This window comes from Mustelus asterias, chromosome 13 (assembly GCF_964213995.1).
Source record: "Mustelus asterias chromosome 13, sMusAst1.hap1.1, whole genome shotgun sequence".
In the NCBI taxonomy this organism is placed as follows: Eukaryota; Metazoa; Chordata; class Chondrichthyes; order Carcharhiniformes; family Triakidae; genus Mustelus; species Mustelus asterias.
In genome coordinates this window covers 61,519,000-61,539,177 of record NC_135813.1, presented here as the reverse complement: position 1 = coordinate 61,539,177, position 20,178 = coordinate 61,519,000, and the positions used below count along the sequence as shown (strand labels likewise).

The window sequence follows — 20,178 nt, the reverse complement described above, 5'->3', positions numbered from 1 at the left end:
AGGGGGCCGTCCATCCTGACTGTCTGACCCTCTACCGCGCTACGTTTGCGGCCAGGTATCCCTGGAGAGGGAGCATGCGGTGTCCACGGGCACGGTTGACGTCTTCCGTGCCCGTTGGGCACCGCAGGGGTTGGGGTGCCTTATCGATCCTAATAATCACATTATGATTTGATGTTTTTAAGTTTCCTTTGTACTTTGATTTTTGTTCGGGCTGTTCCCCCTCCTTTTGGGGAGCTGCCCCTTTTACTTTGTCCTGATTTAATTTGAGTTTGTTTATTTGGTTTGACCTTAAAAGAGGCCACCACGTCAAAATTTTCAATGTCTTTCAAAAATCATTCTACTCACCTCGAGCCTTCCAGATCCAATTTCACCAGCAAGGGTCATCTCAGCGACTCCGTGTTCCTTAAATCTCCAAATGTCTAATTTGTCCTGACCTCCCGTCCTTCAAGCAGAAAACAAGGCATCCTGCTTCTCCACAGCAGTAGCTCCATATATCAGGATCTTATTTTGTTCTCTGTGTGTCTCTGTCTCTGTTTCTGTGAGGTACTGTGTAGAGATATGAAAACTGTTATTTGATTTCAATAGGTTCATGTTCGAGTTTCTCCCCATGGCAACTCGGTCACATGAGCAGGTCTTCAAGTGGAGGTGCTTATTTTTACCTCATCCCCCCCCCCCTTTTCAGAATGCTCTGGGTAAAGAAGACATTTTAAAACAGAGCCATCTTGTAAAATTCAGCTTCACTATATTTTTATTACCTCCCAATTTCTCTACTTTGTTTGCTATTTCCTCAATTAGTTATTTCTTACTTCCTGTCTAGCATGAAGAGCATTCACATGTCATCGTAAAAATATATGGGCATATACATAATCCATATGGTAAGAGATAGTTGAAGTGAATGAATAATCACCAGGTTCAATCTTTTAATTGAAGTGAGCGATACCGAGGAAAAGAATGGTAGATATGCAGAAATGAGGATGATGTATTTGCAGCAATCTTCAGCCTAAAGTGCTGAGTGGATGACCCATCTCAGCCTCCTCTGGAGATCCCCAAGATCTCAAATGCCAGACTTCAGTCAATTTGATTCGCTCATGTATCAAGAAACGGCTGAAAGCACTGGATATGGCAACAGCTATGGGCACAATATTCCAGCAATGGTACTGATGACTTGTGCTCCAGAACTTGCCACACCCCTCGCCAAACTGTTCCAGTACAGCTACAATACTGGCATCCACCCGGCAGTGTGGAAAGTTTGTAAGGTATGTCCTGTACACCAAAAGCAGGACAAATCCAAACCAGGCCAGTTACTGCCCCTACTACTCTCAGTCTACTCTCGATCATCAGTGAAGTGATGAAAGGGGTCATCAGCAGTCCTTTCAACCAGCACTTGCTTAGCAACAACCTGTTCATTGATGCTCAGTTTGGGTTCTGCCAGGGCCACTCAGCTCTTGACCTCATTACAACCTTGGTTCAAATATGGGCAAAAGAGCTGAACTCCAGAGGTGAGGTGAAAGCCACTGATATCAAGGAAGCATTTGAATCAAGTATGGCATCAAGGAGCCACAGCAAAACTGGACTCGATGGAAATTGGTGCAAAACCCTCCACTGCTTGAGTCGCACCTGGCACAAAGGAAGGAAGTTGTAGTTGGTAGATGTCAATCATCTCACTGCAAGAGTTCGTCAGAGTAGTGTCCTAGACCCATCCATCTTGCCTGCTTCATCAATCACCTTCCTTACATCATATGGTCAGAGCCGGGGGATATTCACTGATGGTTGTACAATGTTCAGCAACATTTGCAGCTCGTCAAATACTGGTGCAGTCCATGCCCAAATGCAGCAAGATCTGGATAATATCCAGGCTTCGGCTGACAAGTGGCAAGTAATGTTAGCGCGACAAAAGTTCCAGGCAATGACCGTATCCGACAGGAGAGAATCTAACATTCAATGGCAATGCTGTCACTGGATCCCCACAATCAACATCCTGGAGTTACCATTGTCCAGAAACTTAACTGAACTAGGCATATAAATACTGTGGCTACAAGAGCAGGCCAGAGATTAGGATCCTACAGTAAATAACTCAACTCCTGACTCCTCAAAGCCTGTCCACAATCTACAAGGCACAAGTCAGGATGGAATACTCACCACTTGCCTGGATGAGTGCAGCTCCAACACCACTCAAGAAGCTCAACACGATCCGGGACAAAGCAGCTTGCTTGATTGGCACCCCATTCACTCCATCCACCACCGATGCAAAGTGACAGCTGTGTGTACAATCCACAAGATGCACTACAGAAACTCACCAAGGTGCCTTAGACAGCACCTTCCAAACCCACGACCACTACCATCTAGAAGGACAAGGGCAGCAGATACATGGGAACACGACCACCTGGAAGTTCCCCTCCAAGCCACTCACCATCCTGACTTGGAAATATCTCACCGTTCCTTCACTGTCAATAGATCAAAATTCTGGAACCCCCTCACTAATAGCACTCTGGGTGTACCTACACCACATGGTCTTCTCAAAGACTCAGCTCACCACCATCTTCTTGAGGACAATTAGGGGTGGGCATTAAATGTCGACCAAGCCAGTGACATCCACCCCAATCCATCCCAAGAAATAATTTTTTTTTAAATGTGCTATTGACCTGCAGCACAGATGTAATTGGTGTACCTTCCTCCTGTTATTTTTATGGTTCTGTGTCTGATATGTATGGATAACATGCTTTCTTCTGGTTTTTCAGGGTTACCAAGAAGAGATCTCCCCTTCTACTGGAGTGGGCAATTCTCCCAAGGTACAGCCTGGATGGCCATTTAGCAGGGTTACAGATGTTGAAATTGTCTGAAAGTTATTGATTATTTTGGTCCTTTGCTTCTAATATGATGTCTCAAGATCTTGGCAATTACTTGCCCCTCTTCCTCACTTTCTTCTCCACCCTCTCTTTCCCCTCCACCCTCTCTTCCTTTTTCCCCATCTGACCATCACCTCAACTTTTAATATATTAATGACTTGGATTGAGGGACTAACTATATTGTAGCAGATTTGCTGGCAATATGTAGATAGGAAGACGAGTTGTGAGGACATAGAACATAGAACAGTACAGCACAGAACAGGCCCTTCGGCCCACGATGTTGTGCCGAGCTTTATCTGAAACCAAGATCAAGCTATCCCACTCCCTATCATCCTGGTGTGCTCCATGTGCCTATCCAATAACCGCTTAAATGTTTCTAAAGTGTCTGACTCCACTATCACTGCAGGCAGTCCATTCCACACCCCAACCACTCTCTGCGTAAAGAACCTACCTCTGATATCCGTCCTGTATCTCCCACCACGAACCCTATAGTTATGCCCCCTTGTAATAGCTCCATCCACCCGAGGAAATAGTCTTTGAACGTTCACTCTATCTATCCCCTTCATCATTTTATACACCTCTATTAAGTCTCCCCTCAGCCTCCTCCGCTCCAGAGAGAACAGCCCTAGCTCCCTCAACCTTTCCTCATATGACCTACCCTCCAAACCAGGCAGCATCCTGGTAAATCTCCTCTGCACTCTTTCCAGCGCTTCCACATCCTTCTTATAGTGAGGTGACCAGAACTGCACACAATATTCCAAATGTGGTCTCACCAAGGTCCTGTACAGTTGCAGCATAACCCCACGGCTCTTAAACTCCAACCCCCTGTTAATAAAAGCTAACACACTATAGGCCTTCTTCACAGCTCTATCCACTTGACTGGCAACCTTTAGAGATCTGTGGATATGGACCCCAAGATCTCTCTGTTCCTCCACAGTCTTCAGAACCCTACCTTTGACCCTGTAATCCACATTTAAATTTGTCCTACCAAAATGAATCACCTCACATTTATCAGGGTTAAACTCCATTTGCCATTTTTCAGCCCAGCTTTGCATCCTATCTATGTCTCTTTGCAGCCTACAACAGCCCTCCACCTCATCCACTACTCCACCAATCTTGGTGTCATCAGCAAATTTACTGATCCACCCTTCAGCCCCCTCCTCTAAGTCATTAATAAAAATCACAAAGAGCAGAGGACCAAGCACTGATCCCTGCGGCACACCGCTAGCAACCTGCCTCCAATCCGAAAATTTTCCATCCACCACCACCCTCTGTCTTCGGTCAGACAGCCAGTTACCTATCCAATCAGCCAACTTTCCCTCTATCCCACACCTCCTCACTTTCATCATAAGCCGACCATGGGGGACCTTATCAAACGCCTTACTAAAATCCATGTATATGACATCAATTGCCCTACCTTCATCAACACACTTAGTTACCTCCTCAAAAAATTCTATCAAATTTGTGAGGCACGACTTGCCCTTCACGAATCCGTGCTGACTATCTCGGATTAATCCGCATCTTTCTAAATGGTCGTAAATCCCATCCCTAAGGACCCTTTCCATCAATTTACCAACCACCGAAGTAAGACTAACCGGTCTATAATTACCAGGGTCATTTCTATTCCCTTTCTTAAACAGAGGAACAACATTCGCCATTCTCCAGTCCTCTGGCACCATCCCCGTGGACAGCGAGGACCCAAAGATCAAAGCCAAAGGCTCTGCAATCTCATCCCTTGCCTCCCACAGAATCCTAGGATACGTTTCATCAGGCCCAGGGGACTTATCGACCTTCAGTTTATTCAAAACTGCCAAGACATCCTCCCTCCGAACATCTATTTCCTCCAGCCTATTAGCCTGTAACACCTTCTCTTCCTCAAAAACATGGCCCCTCTCCTTGGTGAACACTGAAGAAAAGTATTCATTCATCACCTCGCCTATCTCTACTGACTCCATACACAAGTTCCCACTACTGTCCTTAACCGGCCCTAACCTCACCCTGGTCATTCTTTTATTCCTCACATAAGAGTAAAAAGCCTTGGGGTTTTCCTTGATCCGACCCGCCAAGGACTTCTCATGTCCCCTCCTAGCTCTCCTAAGCCCCTTTTTCAGCTCATTCCTTGCTAACTTGTAACCCTCAATCGAGCCATCTGAACCTTGTTTCCTCATCCCTACATAAGCTTCCCTCTTCCTTTTCACAAGACATTCCACCTCTTTTGTGAACCATGGTTCCCTCACTCGGCCATTTCCTCCCTGCCTGACAGGAACATACCTATCAAGGACATCCACTATTTGTTCCTTGAAAAAGTTCCACTTTTCATTAGTTCCTTTCTCTGACAGTTTCTGTTCCCAACTTATGCCCCCTAATTCTTGCCTAATCGCATCATAATTACCCCTCCCCCAATTGTAAACCTTGCCCTGCCATACGGCCCTATCCCTCTCCATTGCAATAACAAAAGACACCGAATTGTGGTCACTATCTCCAAATTGCTCTCCCACAACCAAATCTAACACTTGGCCCGGTTCATTTCCCAGTACCAAATCCAATGTGGCCTCACCTCTAGTCGGCCCATCCACATATTGTGTCAGGAAACCCTCCCGCACACACTGCACAAAAACTGCCCCATCCAAACTATTTGACCTACAAAGGTTCCAATCAATATTTGGAAAGTTAAAGTCCCCCATGACAACTACCCTGTGACCCCCACACATATCCATAATCTGCTTAGCAATTTCTTCCTCCACATCTCTATTACTATTTGGGGGCCTATAGTAAACTCCTAGCAACGTGACCGCTCCTTTCCTATTTCTAACTTCAGCCCATATTACCTCAGTGTGCAGATCCCCCACGAAGTGCCTTTCCGCAGCCGTTAAACTATCCTTGATTAACAATGCCACTCCTCCACCTCTTTTACCAGCTTCCCTACACTTAGTGAAACATCTATACCCCGGAACGTCCAACAACCATTCCTGGAGGATGCAATGAATCTGCAAAAGAATATAGATACGTTAAGTGAATAGGTAAAAATTTGGGAAATGGAGTATATGGTGGAAAACTGTGAGGTTATCCACTTTGCCAGGAAGAATAGACTTTTTTTTGAAAATGGCGAGTTACTGCAGAATGCTGTAATAAAGAGTCCTTGTGCATGGATCACCAACGGTTAGAATGCAGGTTCAGCAACTGATTAAGAAGCAAATGGAACATTGGTCTTTATTGTAAGGGGAATCGAGTATAAATGTAGGGAAGTTTTGCTGCAATTATGCAGGGTGGTGATGAGACCACATCCAGAATATGGTGTGCAGTTTAAGTCACTCTCCATAGTGGGGTTTTCCAGGGGTCAGCATTCGGGCCAATACTTTTCTTGATCTATATCAATGATCTAGACTTGGGTGTACAGGGCACAGTTTCAAAATTTGAAGATGGCACAAAACTTGGAAGTATTGTGAACTGTGAGGAGGATAGTGATAGACTTTAGGTGGACATCGACAGGATGGTGGAATGGACAGTCAAGTGGCAGACAAAGTTTATTGCAGTGAATATGTATTTTGGTGGGAAGAACGCAAGTAATTAGAAAAGCCAATAGAATGTTATAATTTATTGCAAGGAGAATTGATTGCAAAAGCAGCAAGGTTATGCTTCAGTTTAACAGAGAATTGGTGAGATCATATTTGGAGACCAGTATTAGTCTCTTTATTTAACGAAGGATGTAAATACGTTGGAAGCAGATCAGAGACGTTTTATTAAACTAATATCTGGATTGGGCATGTTGTCTTATGAGGAAAGGTTGGACAGGCTAGGCGTTTATCCTCATGTCCAGAAGAATAAGAGGCGACTTCATTCAAACATATAAGATCCTGAGGGTTCTTAACAGAGTCGATATGGAAGTAATGTTTCCTCATGAGGGAGAATCTAGTATGACTGGCCACTGTATAAAAATAAGGAATCACACATTTCGGTCAGAGATGAGGAGAACATTTTTTTTTCATTTAGAGATTTTGAGTCTTAGAAACGCTTCCTCAAAAGGCAGTGGACGCAGAGTCTTTGCATGTTTTTAAGGCAGAGCTAGATAGATTCTTGTTATGCAGTGGGGTGAAAGATTATTGGGAACAGGTGGGAATGTGGAGTTGAGGCCGCAATCAGATCAGCCATGATCTCATTGAATGGTGGAGCAGGCTCAAAGGACCAAATGACCTACTGCTGTTCCTAATTTGTACATTTGTATGTTCATATAAAATAAGAGATACAATCCTAATAGAAGTTCAGGAGCAGAGGTACCTTGGAGTACTTGTAAACTAAATGTTAAAGATGGAAAGGCTGGTTGAGAAAGTGGTTATTAAGACTCTCGGGATTCAAAGAATATAAACAGGAGAAGGGGTAGGCCATTTTGTCCCATGAACATCCTACACCATTCAATGGCTGATCTGACTTTAGCCTCCTCCATTTTCCTGCTGCCTGGAGTGAAGCATCCTATCCTCACATTTATGCCAAAATTCAAAAATTGTCAGTGTCTAGTCTAGCATCCTAATGCAATTTGCAATTCTGGGACAATAACCTGCTCACAGATGCTCAGTTTGGGTTCCACCTGGGTCGCTCAACTCCTAACCTCGTTATAGCCTTGGTTCAAATATGGATAAAAGAGCTGAACTCCAGAGGTGAGGTGAGAGTGACTGCCCTTGACATCAAAGCCACATTTGACCAAGTGTGGCATCAAGGAGCCCTTGCAAAACTGGAGTCAATGGGAATTGGGATAAATTCCCCGCTGGTTGGAGTCACACTTAGCACAAAGGAGGATGGTTGTGGTTATTGCTGGTCAGTCATCTCAACTTCAAGACTGCACAAGTTTTTGGGGTCGTGTCCTCGGCCCAACCATCTTCACCTACTTCATCAATGACCTTCCTTCCATGATAAGGTCAGAAGTAAAGATGTTTGCTGATGATGCACAATGTTCAACATCATTTATGACTCCTTAGTGCAGCAGTGCATGTTGAAATGCAGAAACACGTGGGCTGATAAGGCTTGGGCTGATAAGTGGCAAGTAACATTTGCACCACACAAATGCCAGGCAATGACCATCTCTAGCAAGAGAGAATCTAACCATCGTCCTTTCATATTCAATGGCATCGCCAATGCTGAATCCCCCACTATCTTGGGGCTTACCATTGACCAGAAACTTAACTGTACCAGCTATATGAATACTGTGGCTACAAGGGCAGGTCAGAGGCTAGGAATCCTGTGGTGAGTAACTCACCACCTGACTCCCCAAAGCCTGTCCACAATCTACAAGGCACAAGTCAGGAGTGTAATGGAATGCTCTCCCCTTGTGCTGAAGGCAGATTTAAAGTTGGCTTTCAACTACAAATTGGATAAACACCTGAAGAGACAATATTTACAGGGCCATGGGCATGGTAGTGTGACGTTAGTGTACCTTTAAGAAGTTTTTTTTAAAAATCATGTATTCTGCAGTTGTAAGCATGCTTTTTCAGTTTGTTTTTCTCATTGCTGGGCTGTCTATGGAGAGTCTTTATATTGCTACTTAAACGGGGGTTTGTTTATTTTTACTGGGCTGTTGATGACTGCATTGTTAGGGAAAAAATTGGTTGGCAGGCCAGGTGAGAGGAGTTTTTTTTCATTTTCAGTTTGGAACTGCGGTTTGAGTTTTAGTTTTAGAAGGGGCATCAAGCTGAAAATAAGTCTCTCTCCCTGGTTTTGGAAATTCTGCTGGTGAGCTGAAAGCAAGGTCTTGCCTTTCTGAAGGGGGAAATCACTTGTTGGTGGCTTGCCCAGAATTCCTGGTGTTTTGGGAAGCTGTTCTGACTTCAAATTGTTCCGAGTTCATCCAGAGAATTGCAAACTTCGTCCAAAGGTCTCAAGTCCAGTATCACGTGAGCATTCATCTTTGTTGTGTTGAAATTGTTTGAAGGGCTTTGTCTATGACAAGGGTTTTTTTGATTGGAACACATTAGATATATTTGTTAAGGGTTATATATTATCGTGGTTGTTTTGTTTCTTGTTTGTAATTGATAAGAGTTCTTGCTAATTTTCTTACTATATATGTTAACTATATTCTTAAATAAACTTTGTTTGATAAAAGCTCCCCAGTGGGTCATTTGAATCATACCCGAAGTGAAACCTATCATGCTTATCCTAGCCAAATTTAAGATGCAAAACTTATGATCCAGGCGGGCTCCATACAACACTTTGGAGCTTCTGACCTGAATCATAACAGTAGTGAAACTAGTCAAGTAGCTCTTATGGAGAGTTGGTACAGACAGTGGGCTGAAAAGCCTCTGTCTGTGCTGTAATGATTTGATGATTCTATTTGTTCTTTATTGACTGTGCCCAGGTAGCATGTTAGCTGCAAATGCAGGGCCAGTCAAACCTACCCATGTATCTCATAAGAAATTAAAACGGTGAGATGATTTACATTATATTTTTGTATCCTTAAGATTATAGAATCTGATTTATGTTCCTTAATCTTCTGAACATTTTGATGTCTTAATCATCCCCAAGGATAGCTAGTAGAGATCTTAAAAGCTATTAGTTGTTCGCGTTTGGAACAACTTAAATGCCAGAACTGAAATAATGCAAGATGTAACTTTTTCCAGTGTTGTAATGAACTGCTCAAAGCCCCAAAGCATTTTGTCTCACATTTAGGATTACAGCTGCTACAGATTCAAGGTGTGTTTCCTGGCTAAGTCACACCTGTATCAATAAGTCAGTGAACCATTAACTACTACCTGCAGTAGTTTGTTTAATTCCTGTTATTTGGAGGGAGGATTGGCACCCAGATTGGGGATAAACTAGATTTGAGCTGTAGTGATTTCCGTATTCAGAGTTATTTCTCAATTTAAGAATACAAGGAAACTTGGGGATATAATTCTTTAAGGTGTGGGGAGAACTGGATGCCACCAGTTTTCTAAAGCAGAAAACTAAATTGTAGGAAATGTTGAAATTGTGTGTATTGGTCAATCTCAATTTACCTGTAACTCCCAATTTCTGCACATTTGAAAACCATTTTTCTAAACTTAATTATTATTGTTCTCAATACTGAATATTTTCGGTTCTCATTTCAAATGCAGCAGCAGACCTACCCATCAAATGTGAAAGGCAGCTCCAGTCTCACGCGAGACTCTGTTAGTCCTCCTGCTACACGTTCCGCCGAGGAAGACCACGTTTACAGGTATTTCACTGGGACAAGTCCCCATTTTTAAGTAGAGTGCAGATAACATTGTGTTTCAATATCAGTTTCCTCTCTAAGCAGCGTGACAGCACCTAACTCAGAAAGGATCTTCCATGAGCAGAGTAATGGGTATAGACTCCCTGTCTAAACAAAGTGGCAGACAGAGACTTCCTCCCTAAGCAGATTAAGAACATTTGGTTAAGACGGATGCTTTGTGTCAAAGCAGTGAGACAGTTATATTCTTAAACAAAGGCTGCTTCATTAAATGGAATGGCAGTGATAAACTGGGACTGCCTCTTTGAATAGAGTCACATTGATAGTCAGGGACTGCATGCCTTTTTAAACAGTGGCAACTTCAGCTGAAACAAATCCCTTTAAGAATAAGCCTCCTAAAATGGAGCTGAGTGAATAATGGGCAAGCAGTCAAAGTCTTGTGAAACTTACAGATAGCCTTGTGAGTGGAAGCATTTATCATACTCCTCTGTTTATCTTGCCTTGCTCGATTTCTAATGTTAAAAATGAAATACCATATAAGCAAATTTATTGTTTGGTGGCATGGTTTGGTTTATTAAAATTCTCTTCACAAATGATGGGACAATATAAAAATAGCTTATGTTTATATGACACTGTTAATGCAATGCATATCCTAAAATGTGGCACTGTTAATGCATGCATGTCCTAAAGTGCTACACAGAAGAAACATAGATGGCAAGCAGTAATCTGAGAATAGAAGAGAGAACAAAAAGTGTAATGGGAGGAGTTTTGGAATCTTCTGAAAAGGAGATAGAGAGCTAACAAAGGGATTGGGAGGGAAGCCCAGAGAGCAGACCCAAGATTGTAAAGCAGTCTGTCACTAATGATGGGCCAAGGGATCCATAGAAGACCAAACTCAAATAGATAGAAAAATGGAACTGAAGTAAGTGATAGCGATAGGACAGTACAACACGTGACATAATCGTTGGATGTAAGACACCAGCTGATTATTCAATTATTGCCTGTTTGATATTGTAAATTGACACAAGCTAGTGAGTGACATTTTCACCATTTGAGATTCTGGATCATTCACCATAAGTGGAACAATACTGCCCTCCTCTGACTGTCATCTGCAGCTATGTTTTTTGACTGTTACTTTGAAACCACTCTGTTACATACCTGATGAAAACATGGCACATTAGTTTGAAGTATAATTTATAATGAGATCAGAGCCATTTTAACTTTGCTGTCGCTGTATAATCTGATGCTAGTAACGGTTTTGGGCTGTGCCAGTGGTGATGTTTAAACAAGGCCTCTAGAAATAAAATCAAACTGCAGTGTGGCTTTCAGATAATAAATCATTCAAACTTTGTCATTTATGCAGCTTCCCCAATAAGACAAAGTCCGCAGAATCGTCACCACTTGTCATGACTTCTTCACTTGGCAGCAACCTTTCAGAACTGGATCGCCTCCTACTGGAACTCAATGTGGTGCAACACAGCTCACCCAGCGGTTTTGCAACAGGCAAGTCTTTTATGTAATACAAGTGGGGAACTTCTGTACTTGAAAGAAGTGTTTTGTTTTGTTTTACTTCACTTTTTTAAAAAGACTTTTGCTTCAGTGCAACAAATGAGAAAGAAGGTGCATTTTTTTCTGCTCTCATATGCTTCTCTGTTAATGCCCCAAAGAATCCGTTAAAAAATATTGCATCTGTCGAGATACTTGATTATCGAGGTAGTCTATTGACAGAAAAATACAATGCACTTGGAGGTGTAGAATCCTAGCTATACCAGTGCCGACCTGAATGGAGGCAGGGCATAGAATCAACTGTCAGCTGATAATGAATTCCCTACTATTTAATGCAAGGCTGGGGACAAGTGGAGAGTGTGGGAAGAATGTATTTTGAGGGTGGCACCCAAAATGGAAAGAGCATGGAGCAGGAAGGCCATCTTTATAATTGAACAGATGGAATTTTCCTACAAGAGTATGAATCACTCATAAGACTGGAAATGTATTTGGAATTGTCAGTGTGAAGGATCAAAGTCCAATGTATGCTGCTTGCTTTGATATTCAAAATCTGTGTGGAGTTTGCAGATTATCCTTGTGTCTGCGTGGGCTTCCCCTGGGTGCTCCAATTTCCTCCCACAGTCCAAAGGTGTGTGGGTTAGGTGGATTGGCCATGCTAAATTGACCCTTAGTATCAGGGAGGTTAGCAGAGTAAATATGTGAGGTTAAGGGGATGGGGCCTTGGTGAGATTGTTGTCGGTGCAGGCTTAATGAGTCGAATGACCTCCTTTTGCCTGTAGAATTCTATGATCTGTGAAACATAGCTGTCAACCTATATTTGCATGTAATCTCTATTCATGTAATGTTTGATAAATGAAGTGTAACATTTAGCCATTAGATTAATTATTGCTGAAATAAAAAGATCCACCCCATCACATTTCCTATTCCCTCCAGTCGTCCTGTCCTCGGAGGCCTAGAAAGCTTTCTTCCACTGTGATCAGGGCTGGATCAAGTGACCAGTTCTAAAGACTTTACCCAGTTTTGTGGCAGGATTAAGCCACTCCACAAAACATGGAAGCTGCCCATGGGAAAATGCCTTATTTCTGTAACGCAACTGAAGTTAAGATGTGAGGAATTGTGCAAATCTGAAACCCTGTTCAATGATGCTTTGGCACAAGCCTGCTGCATTATTGACCTGTCCTACATCATTGGATTTTAGACAAATTGCAATGTCTTAGGGATGAATTGCAGTTTAATTTTACTCCTCTTTCCAGGACACTACAATGGCATGTTCTAAAACAGTTGTGATTCGTATGAATCAATGCACTGCTCCATTGCTTGTTAGTACTCCGATCAGTGCCTGAAGATTCTGGCAGTGTTTCCAATCATGTGGCCAAAGAGAGTTAGGGATCTGAGGCCTCGCGTCTGTCCACAAATAGTTACTTTTTAAAATAAACAGAACGCTGCACATCATTTGGCACATTTAACCTCTGAATCATAGGTTTGGGGTGGAAGCACAAACCCAAGACAGACTTATGAACATAATCCAGGCTGATGCTTCACTGAATGATTAATGATGTGCTGCATTACAAGAAGTCCCATTTTTCAAATAAAATATGAAACCAATGCTCCATCTGTTAGCACAGTTAGCTGTAAAAGATTCCACAGCATTTACTCATATGTCCTGGCTGACATCTCTTTTTCAACCAACCAATAGTAAAAGCATATGATCTGGCCATACATTCAATTACTGTATGTGGGATCTCTTGAAAGTGTAACCTGGCTGCTGCCTTTACCTACCATAGTAACCGCGTTTTAGAAGTATTCCATAGGCTGTAAAGCATTGTGGGATGTCCTGAGGCATTGATGAAGCACAATATAAATGCAAACTTTTTCTTTATATGACAGATGGACAAGAATAAGGTATGGGAAATATCCAGGGAAAGCCACCATGAACCTAGTTTAGCTTTTAGTAACTTTTGATTCTAAGCTAGCTTTAAATCAGGCTTGAGCTATTGTCTGTGGTGTGATTAAATCTTATTGGTCCTTCCTCAGAGGAATCCAGCCGCAGCCCCCATCCTGCTCCGGTGACTGGCTCTCAATACACAGGTCAGGAAAATGGAACTCAAGTGGGAAAGAAAGTGCCTCCGCTGACAAAAGAAAAACCGAAAAGAAATGGGGGCCGTGGAATTGAAGATGTTCGGCCTAGCGTGGAAAGCTTACTAGATGAACTGGAGAGCTCAGTCCCCAGTCCAAGGTGTGTGTATATGTTGTTGTACTTCAATCAACTCTGACTTCTGCCAGCAGACCAAAAGATCCACTTGGCTCAGCTGTACTGCTGGAAATTTGGAATTCACACATATGCATACTAATTGTTTTCTATGATTTGCCTTTGGGCCAGCTGACTGAGCAGTGACTGCAATAATGAGATTGCGTGATTAGCCATTTTGGGATAGAGAGATTTGTTGACAGCTTATGCAGACCATCACCAGGTTACACAGTAACATGGCAGAAACGTTAGAATTGGGATTCTGTCAATTTTATTATTCTTTAGATATTATAAGGTGAAACACGCAACTGTGAACATTGGAGGGACTCTGTCTCTGAGAGAATCATAGAAATCATAGAAACCCTACAGTACAGAAAGAGGCCATTCGGCCCATCGAGTCTGCACCGACCACAATCCCACCCAGGCCCTACAACCATATCCCTACATATTTACCTACTAATCCCTCTAACTTACGCATCTCAGGACACTAAGGGCAATTTTTAGCATGGCCAATCAACCTAACCCGCACATCTTTGGGCTGTGGGAGGAAACCGGAGCACCTGGAGGAAACCCACGCAGACACGAGGAGAATGTGCAAACTCCACACAGACAGTGACCCAAGCCGGGAATCGAACCCAGGTCCCTGGAGTTGTGAAGCAGCAGTGCTGACCACTGTGCTACCGTGCCGCCCCCAAATCAAGCCTGATTTTATTAGCGGCCACAATTTTCCTCCCTGCAGTTGAGTCTTTGTTGGCAAGTGATCCTTAGTTCATAGAATAGAATCATAGAAACCCTACAGTGCAGAAGGAGGCCATTCGGCCCATCGAGTCTGCACCGACCACAATCCCACCCAGGCCCTACCCCCACATATTTTACCCGCTAATCCCTCTAACCTACACATCCCAGGACTCTAAGGGGCAATTTTTTAACCTGGCCAATCAACCTAACCCGCACATCTTTGGACTGTGGGAGGAAACCGGAGCACCTGGAGGAAACCCACGCAGACACGAGGAGAATGTGCAAACTCCACACAGACAGTGACCCGAGCCGGGAATCGAACCCGGGACCCTGGAGCTGTGAAGCAGCAATGCTAACCACTGTGCTACCGTGCTGTTCTTTTGACTTTTCTGTTCCAATATAAATACTAAAGGGGTGGGTGTGTTTTTTGCAAAGAAGAATATTAGTTTGAATGTAGACATCATGCATTTTCAGTGATCTTATCCACATACCAACCATATCCTAATACCTTGCATTTAGCGCTTCTACATTATGCATTCTGTAGCACAGATGCTCAAAACCATTCATCTATTTTTAAATCACCAAAAACATATTATTACAGTATGAATCAAGAAAATAGGAAATTGAATTGAGTTTGAATCCAGGTCAGTAATTTTCTAGTTATCTCAATCCTCATTGAGACTGAAACTTATAGAAAAGTTATTTGAGTTTCTAGTGACTGACTGGAAGGATCACTCAAGAAGATTTCAAGTTTGAAGACTTTTACTTTAACAAATGAACTTTGACTATATTTAGTTTTTAGTAGGCTAACTCTGAACTACAGAAAAGTTTCCTCAGTTAACTTTTAAAATGACCAAAAATCCCCTTTCATTGTTATACTTTACACTGTCCCTTTACTGGACACTTCATTCTCCAGAAACCAGTCCAAAACTATTCTTGGCTCCAGAAGGTTTGTTTCCATTTTCTTTTTCCAATTGGTTAATTTTTAATCCCCAAACTGACTTTTATGGTGAGATTGCTCTGGAGATTCCTCTTTTCAACCAAAGCTAGGCTAATCTCCCAGCCTCATTCAAATTTTCACAGTCTTGGTCTCTCAAGCATAAATTGCCATCCACATTCTGCTTGGTGAACAATAGAGATCATCTGCCTCTACCTCTTTGCTCTCAGAGTCTTGCAGACTGACTTGTGAGGTTTAGGGGTTTCTTAAGAAAACAGTGGCTATCTATAGCCTATTTTCCCCTCAAAGCTTATTTCCAAGGCAACATGAATGACATGGACCTTGTACCCAGTTAAAATGCTGATTAATGCTTCTAAACCTGCAATTCCATTCTATCTTGGAATTAACTACACAGTTTGAAGTATAGCTATTTATGAAACCTAACCAAAGCTGTTGAGATTTGGAGACATAACAGTCTACCCAAAGTCAGCACAAATGTTTTTCCCATTGTCTATAGGTGTGAACATCTTGCCCCTTCTTCCCAGTAAAACAACCTGGGCCTCACTGTCGCGTTAGTAACCAGGCTTGGTTTCAAGCAGGATTTGGATTGGGTCACAACTGCCTTCTCTGCTCCATTTTATCTCAACAGACAGCCCCGAAACATAAGTTTATAAACTTCATATTCCTCCCTCGTGTCCAAGAAATTGGTCTTCATTATCCTGCTGAGAGTTATTTAGGCCTCCATCCTCCCCAGATGAACGCGTGTAAGAGATTAGTTTATATGTAGCATTCTTTAGGTGTGCTTGATTGGGAGTGTATCATTTTTGTTTCAGTTTAACTTGAAAGTGAATCTACGCATAATGTTTGAATACAGGCAGGAAAATGAATTTCAACTCCCGCGGGCACTGCATACCATTGGTGTGCGTTTTAGTTCCCGATGATGCTGATTAGTTTGGTCTCGTTTTCAGTCCTGCAACAGCTGTGTCTCCAGTGGAAGGGCCAGCCTCTCAGCGTGACACTCCCAGCCAGCAGCAGGCACGCATTTCTGCATCCTCGGCAACCCGTGAGCTCGATGAGTTGATGGAATCCCTCTCTGTATTCAATGTGAGTGTAAACAGCTTTCTATACTTCCTGAGTCGAGTACTAAAATGCAACAGGCAGGCAAAAGTATTTGTCTCGTAGGCAGCCCCGTGAGTTGTGTGAAAGCTGTTTTGAATGTTGTAACTGCAGCTCACAGGAAGGTGTAGCCAACAGCAAGCACCTGTTATTTATCAAGGCAATGGGAATGTATTTGGGTGGAAAAAATATGTTTGTTGCATTCTAACTTGAGAAAGAATATCTGAAGCTAACTTTTAATGAGGCTTGGTGATTATTTACTAGAGTAAAACTTGACCTGGGCAGAATGCAGTACCTGAAGCTCTCTGTTGATAAACAGTCAGGAATGTGCCCCCTCCATCTTGCTGAAAGGAATACGTAAGACATGGCTGCGTCATTCAAAAATTATTAACTATATCATACCTGGAGTCTATTCAGAAGATGGATGCAACTTGTTTTTCAGTTGTCTTAACCTCAATATTTTGGGAGGTTATATGTATGTTGCATGAACTTGGAAGGAATTGAACTGAATTGGGCTTGAATTATTTCTTAACCTTTATCTAGATTGCGTCAAAAAAGAATTCAGTACTCCATTTTGCACTGATTATGTGTTTTGGATATCAGTAGTTCAGTTGGCAAGAGGAAAGAGCTGACACCAGGAAATGCAGAGACAGCTTATACAAGAGGTGTTAGTAAAGAGGATGTAGGAATGGAGCATGAGAAGCAGGGAGTGTAGCTGCGATGTTCCTGGTATGTTTTGTGGAATGGGGCGTGGGCCACAAAAGAAGATAAAGTCATGGGGTATGAGGCATGGAGCCAGTGTAATGCAGAATGGAGCACAAAGCATTGGCAAAATAGATGGAATGCAAGGCTTTGGGAGAATGCATTGTGTGATGGATAGAGTTTGAGATGCTGGGAAACACCATGCAGGGTGGGCCATGAACCACTAGAAGAATAGATAGGACATTGGGCATCTTGGAGTGGTGCCAGCAATGGAATAATAGGGTGACTGTAATGCGGTGTCCCTCAGCAGGGGACAGGTAAGGACAGGATTGAATCATTAATATCTTCTTCATTTATTTTCTCTTATATTCCCCAATTTACTTCACTTTTCTGTTCTTTCTGTTACTCTCCTTTCCTCGATTTTAGGCTGGCACTGTAACTCCTATAAGTTTTGAATCAGATGAAAAGCGAGAATCATCTCCAAATGCCCTGCTAGTGTCTGCTGCTGCCCAATCTGTCATTACTCCATCAACAACTGGGGCGCGGTTGCCCATGCCATGCAATTCACGGTTAATGCTCAATGGTACAGGTTTGCCCTCTCCAATCTCTCGAACACCCAGTCCACTGGAGCTGCTGCATATTGATGAGGAGGCTATCCCTTTACAGTCATCTGCTTCCACATTACCTAATCCTGCCACTCCATTGCATGACCATCCAGAGGTTCAATCATCCATCTCTTTTGCATCAACTTCACCTAATACAGTTGCAGAATCACAACTGGACACTGATGTTTCTCTGTCAGTGCTGCCACCCATTTCAGAACCACCTAAACCACACAAGACTGCCCTCAGGGATGTGCAGATAGTGGGAAGTGAAAACAAACCTGGGAACCAGTTCGTTATCACTGAAGTGAAATATGAAGTTATACCAAATTCCTTAAATGTCACTGCAACTGAGAGTCCTGTATCCAAACCAGCATTGACTGCAGGCACTGGACAGCAGGAGACAACAGCTACAACTTTGCTTACTGACTTTGCTGAGATGAATGAAGCTTTAGATAAGCTGTTGTCCTTGTATCCTGAGGCTGTGCAAGAAGAGCAGGTGGAGACTAAACAAGAGGTCCCTGAAGCTAAGGTGGTGTCAGTGGACAGAGCTTCAGGGTGTCCTGATACTATGGAATTTTCCACCTTGAATATGGAGATGAATGGGAGACCACACAGTTATCAACCGAGTATTGCAGATGGAACCAAACCCAGAGGAGAGAAGTTGCTGAATGTAAACAAGTCAGATGAAAAACCCATGCAGCAGGCAGCACAGCAGCAACTGAAACAAAAGGAAATGGAGCTAGAACAAAGTGGCCTGAATCATTTTTCACTGCATCATCGACCCATTGAGGAAGTGCAAGAGGAGCGGTTTGATTTACAACCAGTTCAAATACTCTCAGTGGAACGGGTTTCTGCTTCTAGTCAGGCAGGCAGAAAGTTTGAATGTGGAATGTTTTACAGAGATTTATGGCATGAGCCCCTACTGCATGGTCAGAATAGTGCTAGATATGGAACATGTTATATTAGTGCAGAGTTTAACGCTCTTAACATTATCCAAGTCGCAGCCAGTGCTGACTTTGTTATAATGGCACTACTAGTTTTGGCATTTTTTATGGACGTCTTGATGAAGTGGACTTTAATTACCTTGCATTCTAAATCACAAACTCACAAATGGTGTATACACTGAAATCAGACTAATTTTCTGTGTGTGCAACAGTGTGACAGAGCTCTGTGTGCCACCTAGATATATGGAGTCCAGATAATGTAGTATATCTCAAATGTGTGGGAAATTGTTTGATCTCCTTGATCCAGTAAGTTCTATACTTGAGGGACTGCCAAGGAAGGCCCAGCATGTTATGCAGTGCGTTATAATGAAGAGAACTGGACCAGAGAAGATCCATTGACATCACAGACCACTTTGTTGTGGGACTTGTGAAATGCCGTTGGTGTCTTCCTTAAAGTTAATCTCCTGGAGCTGGTTTCCAAGCATTGTACTGTAGAATTGTGCATAAGTGGCCTGGGTTTGATTGGATTGTCATCAAGTTAAGTAGGCAGGACAGTGGCACACAGAGGTGAGCATCTTGATTTGCACCTCTATGCCTGGAACCCTTAAAGAAGTAGTGTCTTAACTGTTGCTAAATGTGCATGCACATTTCTTCAAATTACCCAGAAGTTTGGAGTGTTCTATTACGTCAAGGTGAGTGTTGCACATGACAAAGCATTCGTTTAAAGGTTGCACGTTAACTGGTATTGAGTGTAAATGCTGTGTGTGAGGAATGTATCTGTGTAACTTGCAGAATTGTGGTTTCACTATGCAATGTTCCCTGTGGTGTAGATGAAATCTCTTATTGAGAGGACAAAGCATTCTTCAAACATACACCCGATGTACCGTGAGGACTTACCACGCCGCAAATTTGGGCCTGTCATTTTTAATAAAAACGTGTCTCAGGATAGGCTAATTGAGGAGCTGCATGGCAGACTGGGGATCGAAAAGAAGGAGCCCAAGAATAGAAAAGTGGATGACTGGCTCACAGAAGGGTTGGTCATCACTTCAAAACCTGTCAGGAAACATGAGGAGGGAACTCATGTGGTTGAGAAGGTAGCTAGAGGAATGCATGAAAAATTGTGATAAAGAAATGCATGAAGTAAGGTTTGATGTAGAAAAAATTGATTTTAATGCCTTGTGCATGGACTGCTTAACAATGTGCTGTAATTCTCATTGAGTTGTGAGCTCATTAGTCTACTGTGCATTTGTTTGCTACAGCCAGATACAATGTAGAGAGCTTTCTGCTTGATCAGCTCTTGGTTGTATTGTGCATTGTAGCCACAATTAGATGGGGTGGTGCTGCCCATCCATAGGAAAGTGC

At 42.7% G+C, this 20,178-nt stretch overlaps 1 protein-coding gene across 11 annotated transcripts in view; it reads left to right on the top strand.

Moving 5' to 3' along the window:
* Positions 1-20,178, top strand: part of pxna (paxillin a) — a 163,293-nt gene that overhangs the window by 120,334 nt on the left and 22,781 nt on the right. For 6 of the 11 annotated variants that reach the window (XM_078226889.1, XM_078226888.1, XM_078226886.1 and 3 more), the window contains exons 3-9: positions 2,739-2,789; positions 9,926-10,026; positions 11,384-11,523; positions 13,561-13,762; positions 16,418-16,553; positions 17,694-18,737; positions 19,647-19,910. In XM_078226889.1, the coding sequence (XP_078083015.1) occupies positions 2,739-2,789; positions 9,926-10,026; positions 11,384-11,523; positions 13,561-13,762; positions 16,418-16,553; positions 17,694-18,737; positions 19,647-19,910 (1,938 nt within the window). The remainder of the gene's footprint in view (positions 1-2,738; positions 2,790-9,925; positions 10,027-11,383; positions 11,524-13,560; positions 13,763-16,417; positions 16,554-17,693; positions 18,738-19,646; positions 19,911-20,178) is intronic. The other 5 variants (XM_078226893.1, XM_078226892.1, XM_078226895.1 and 2 more) reach the window with 2 other exon arrangements.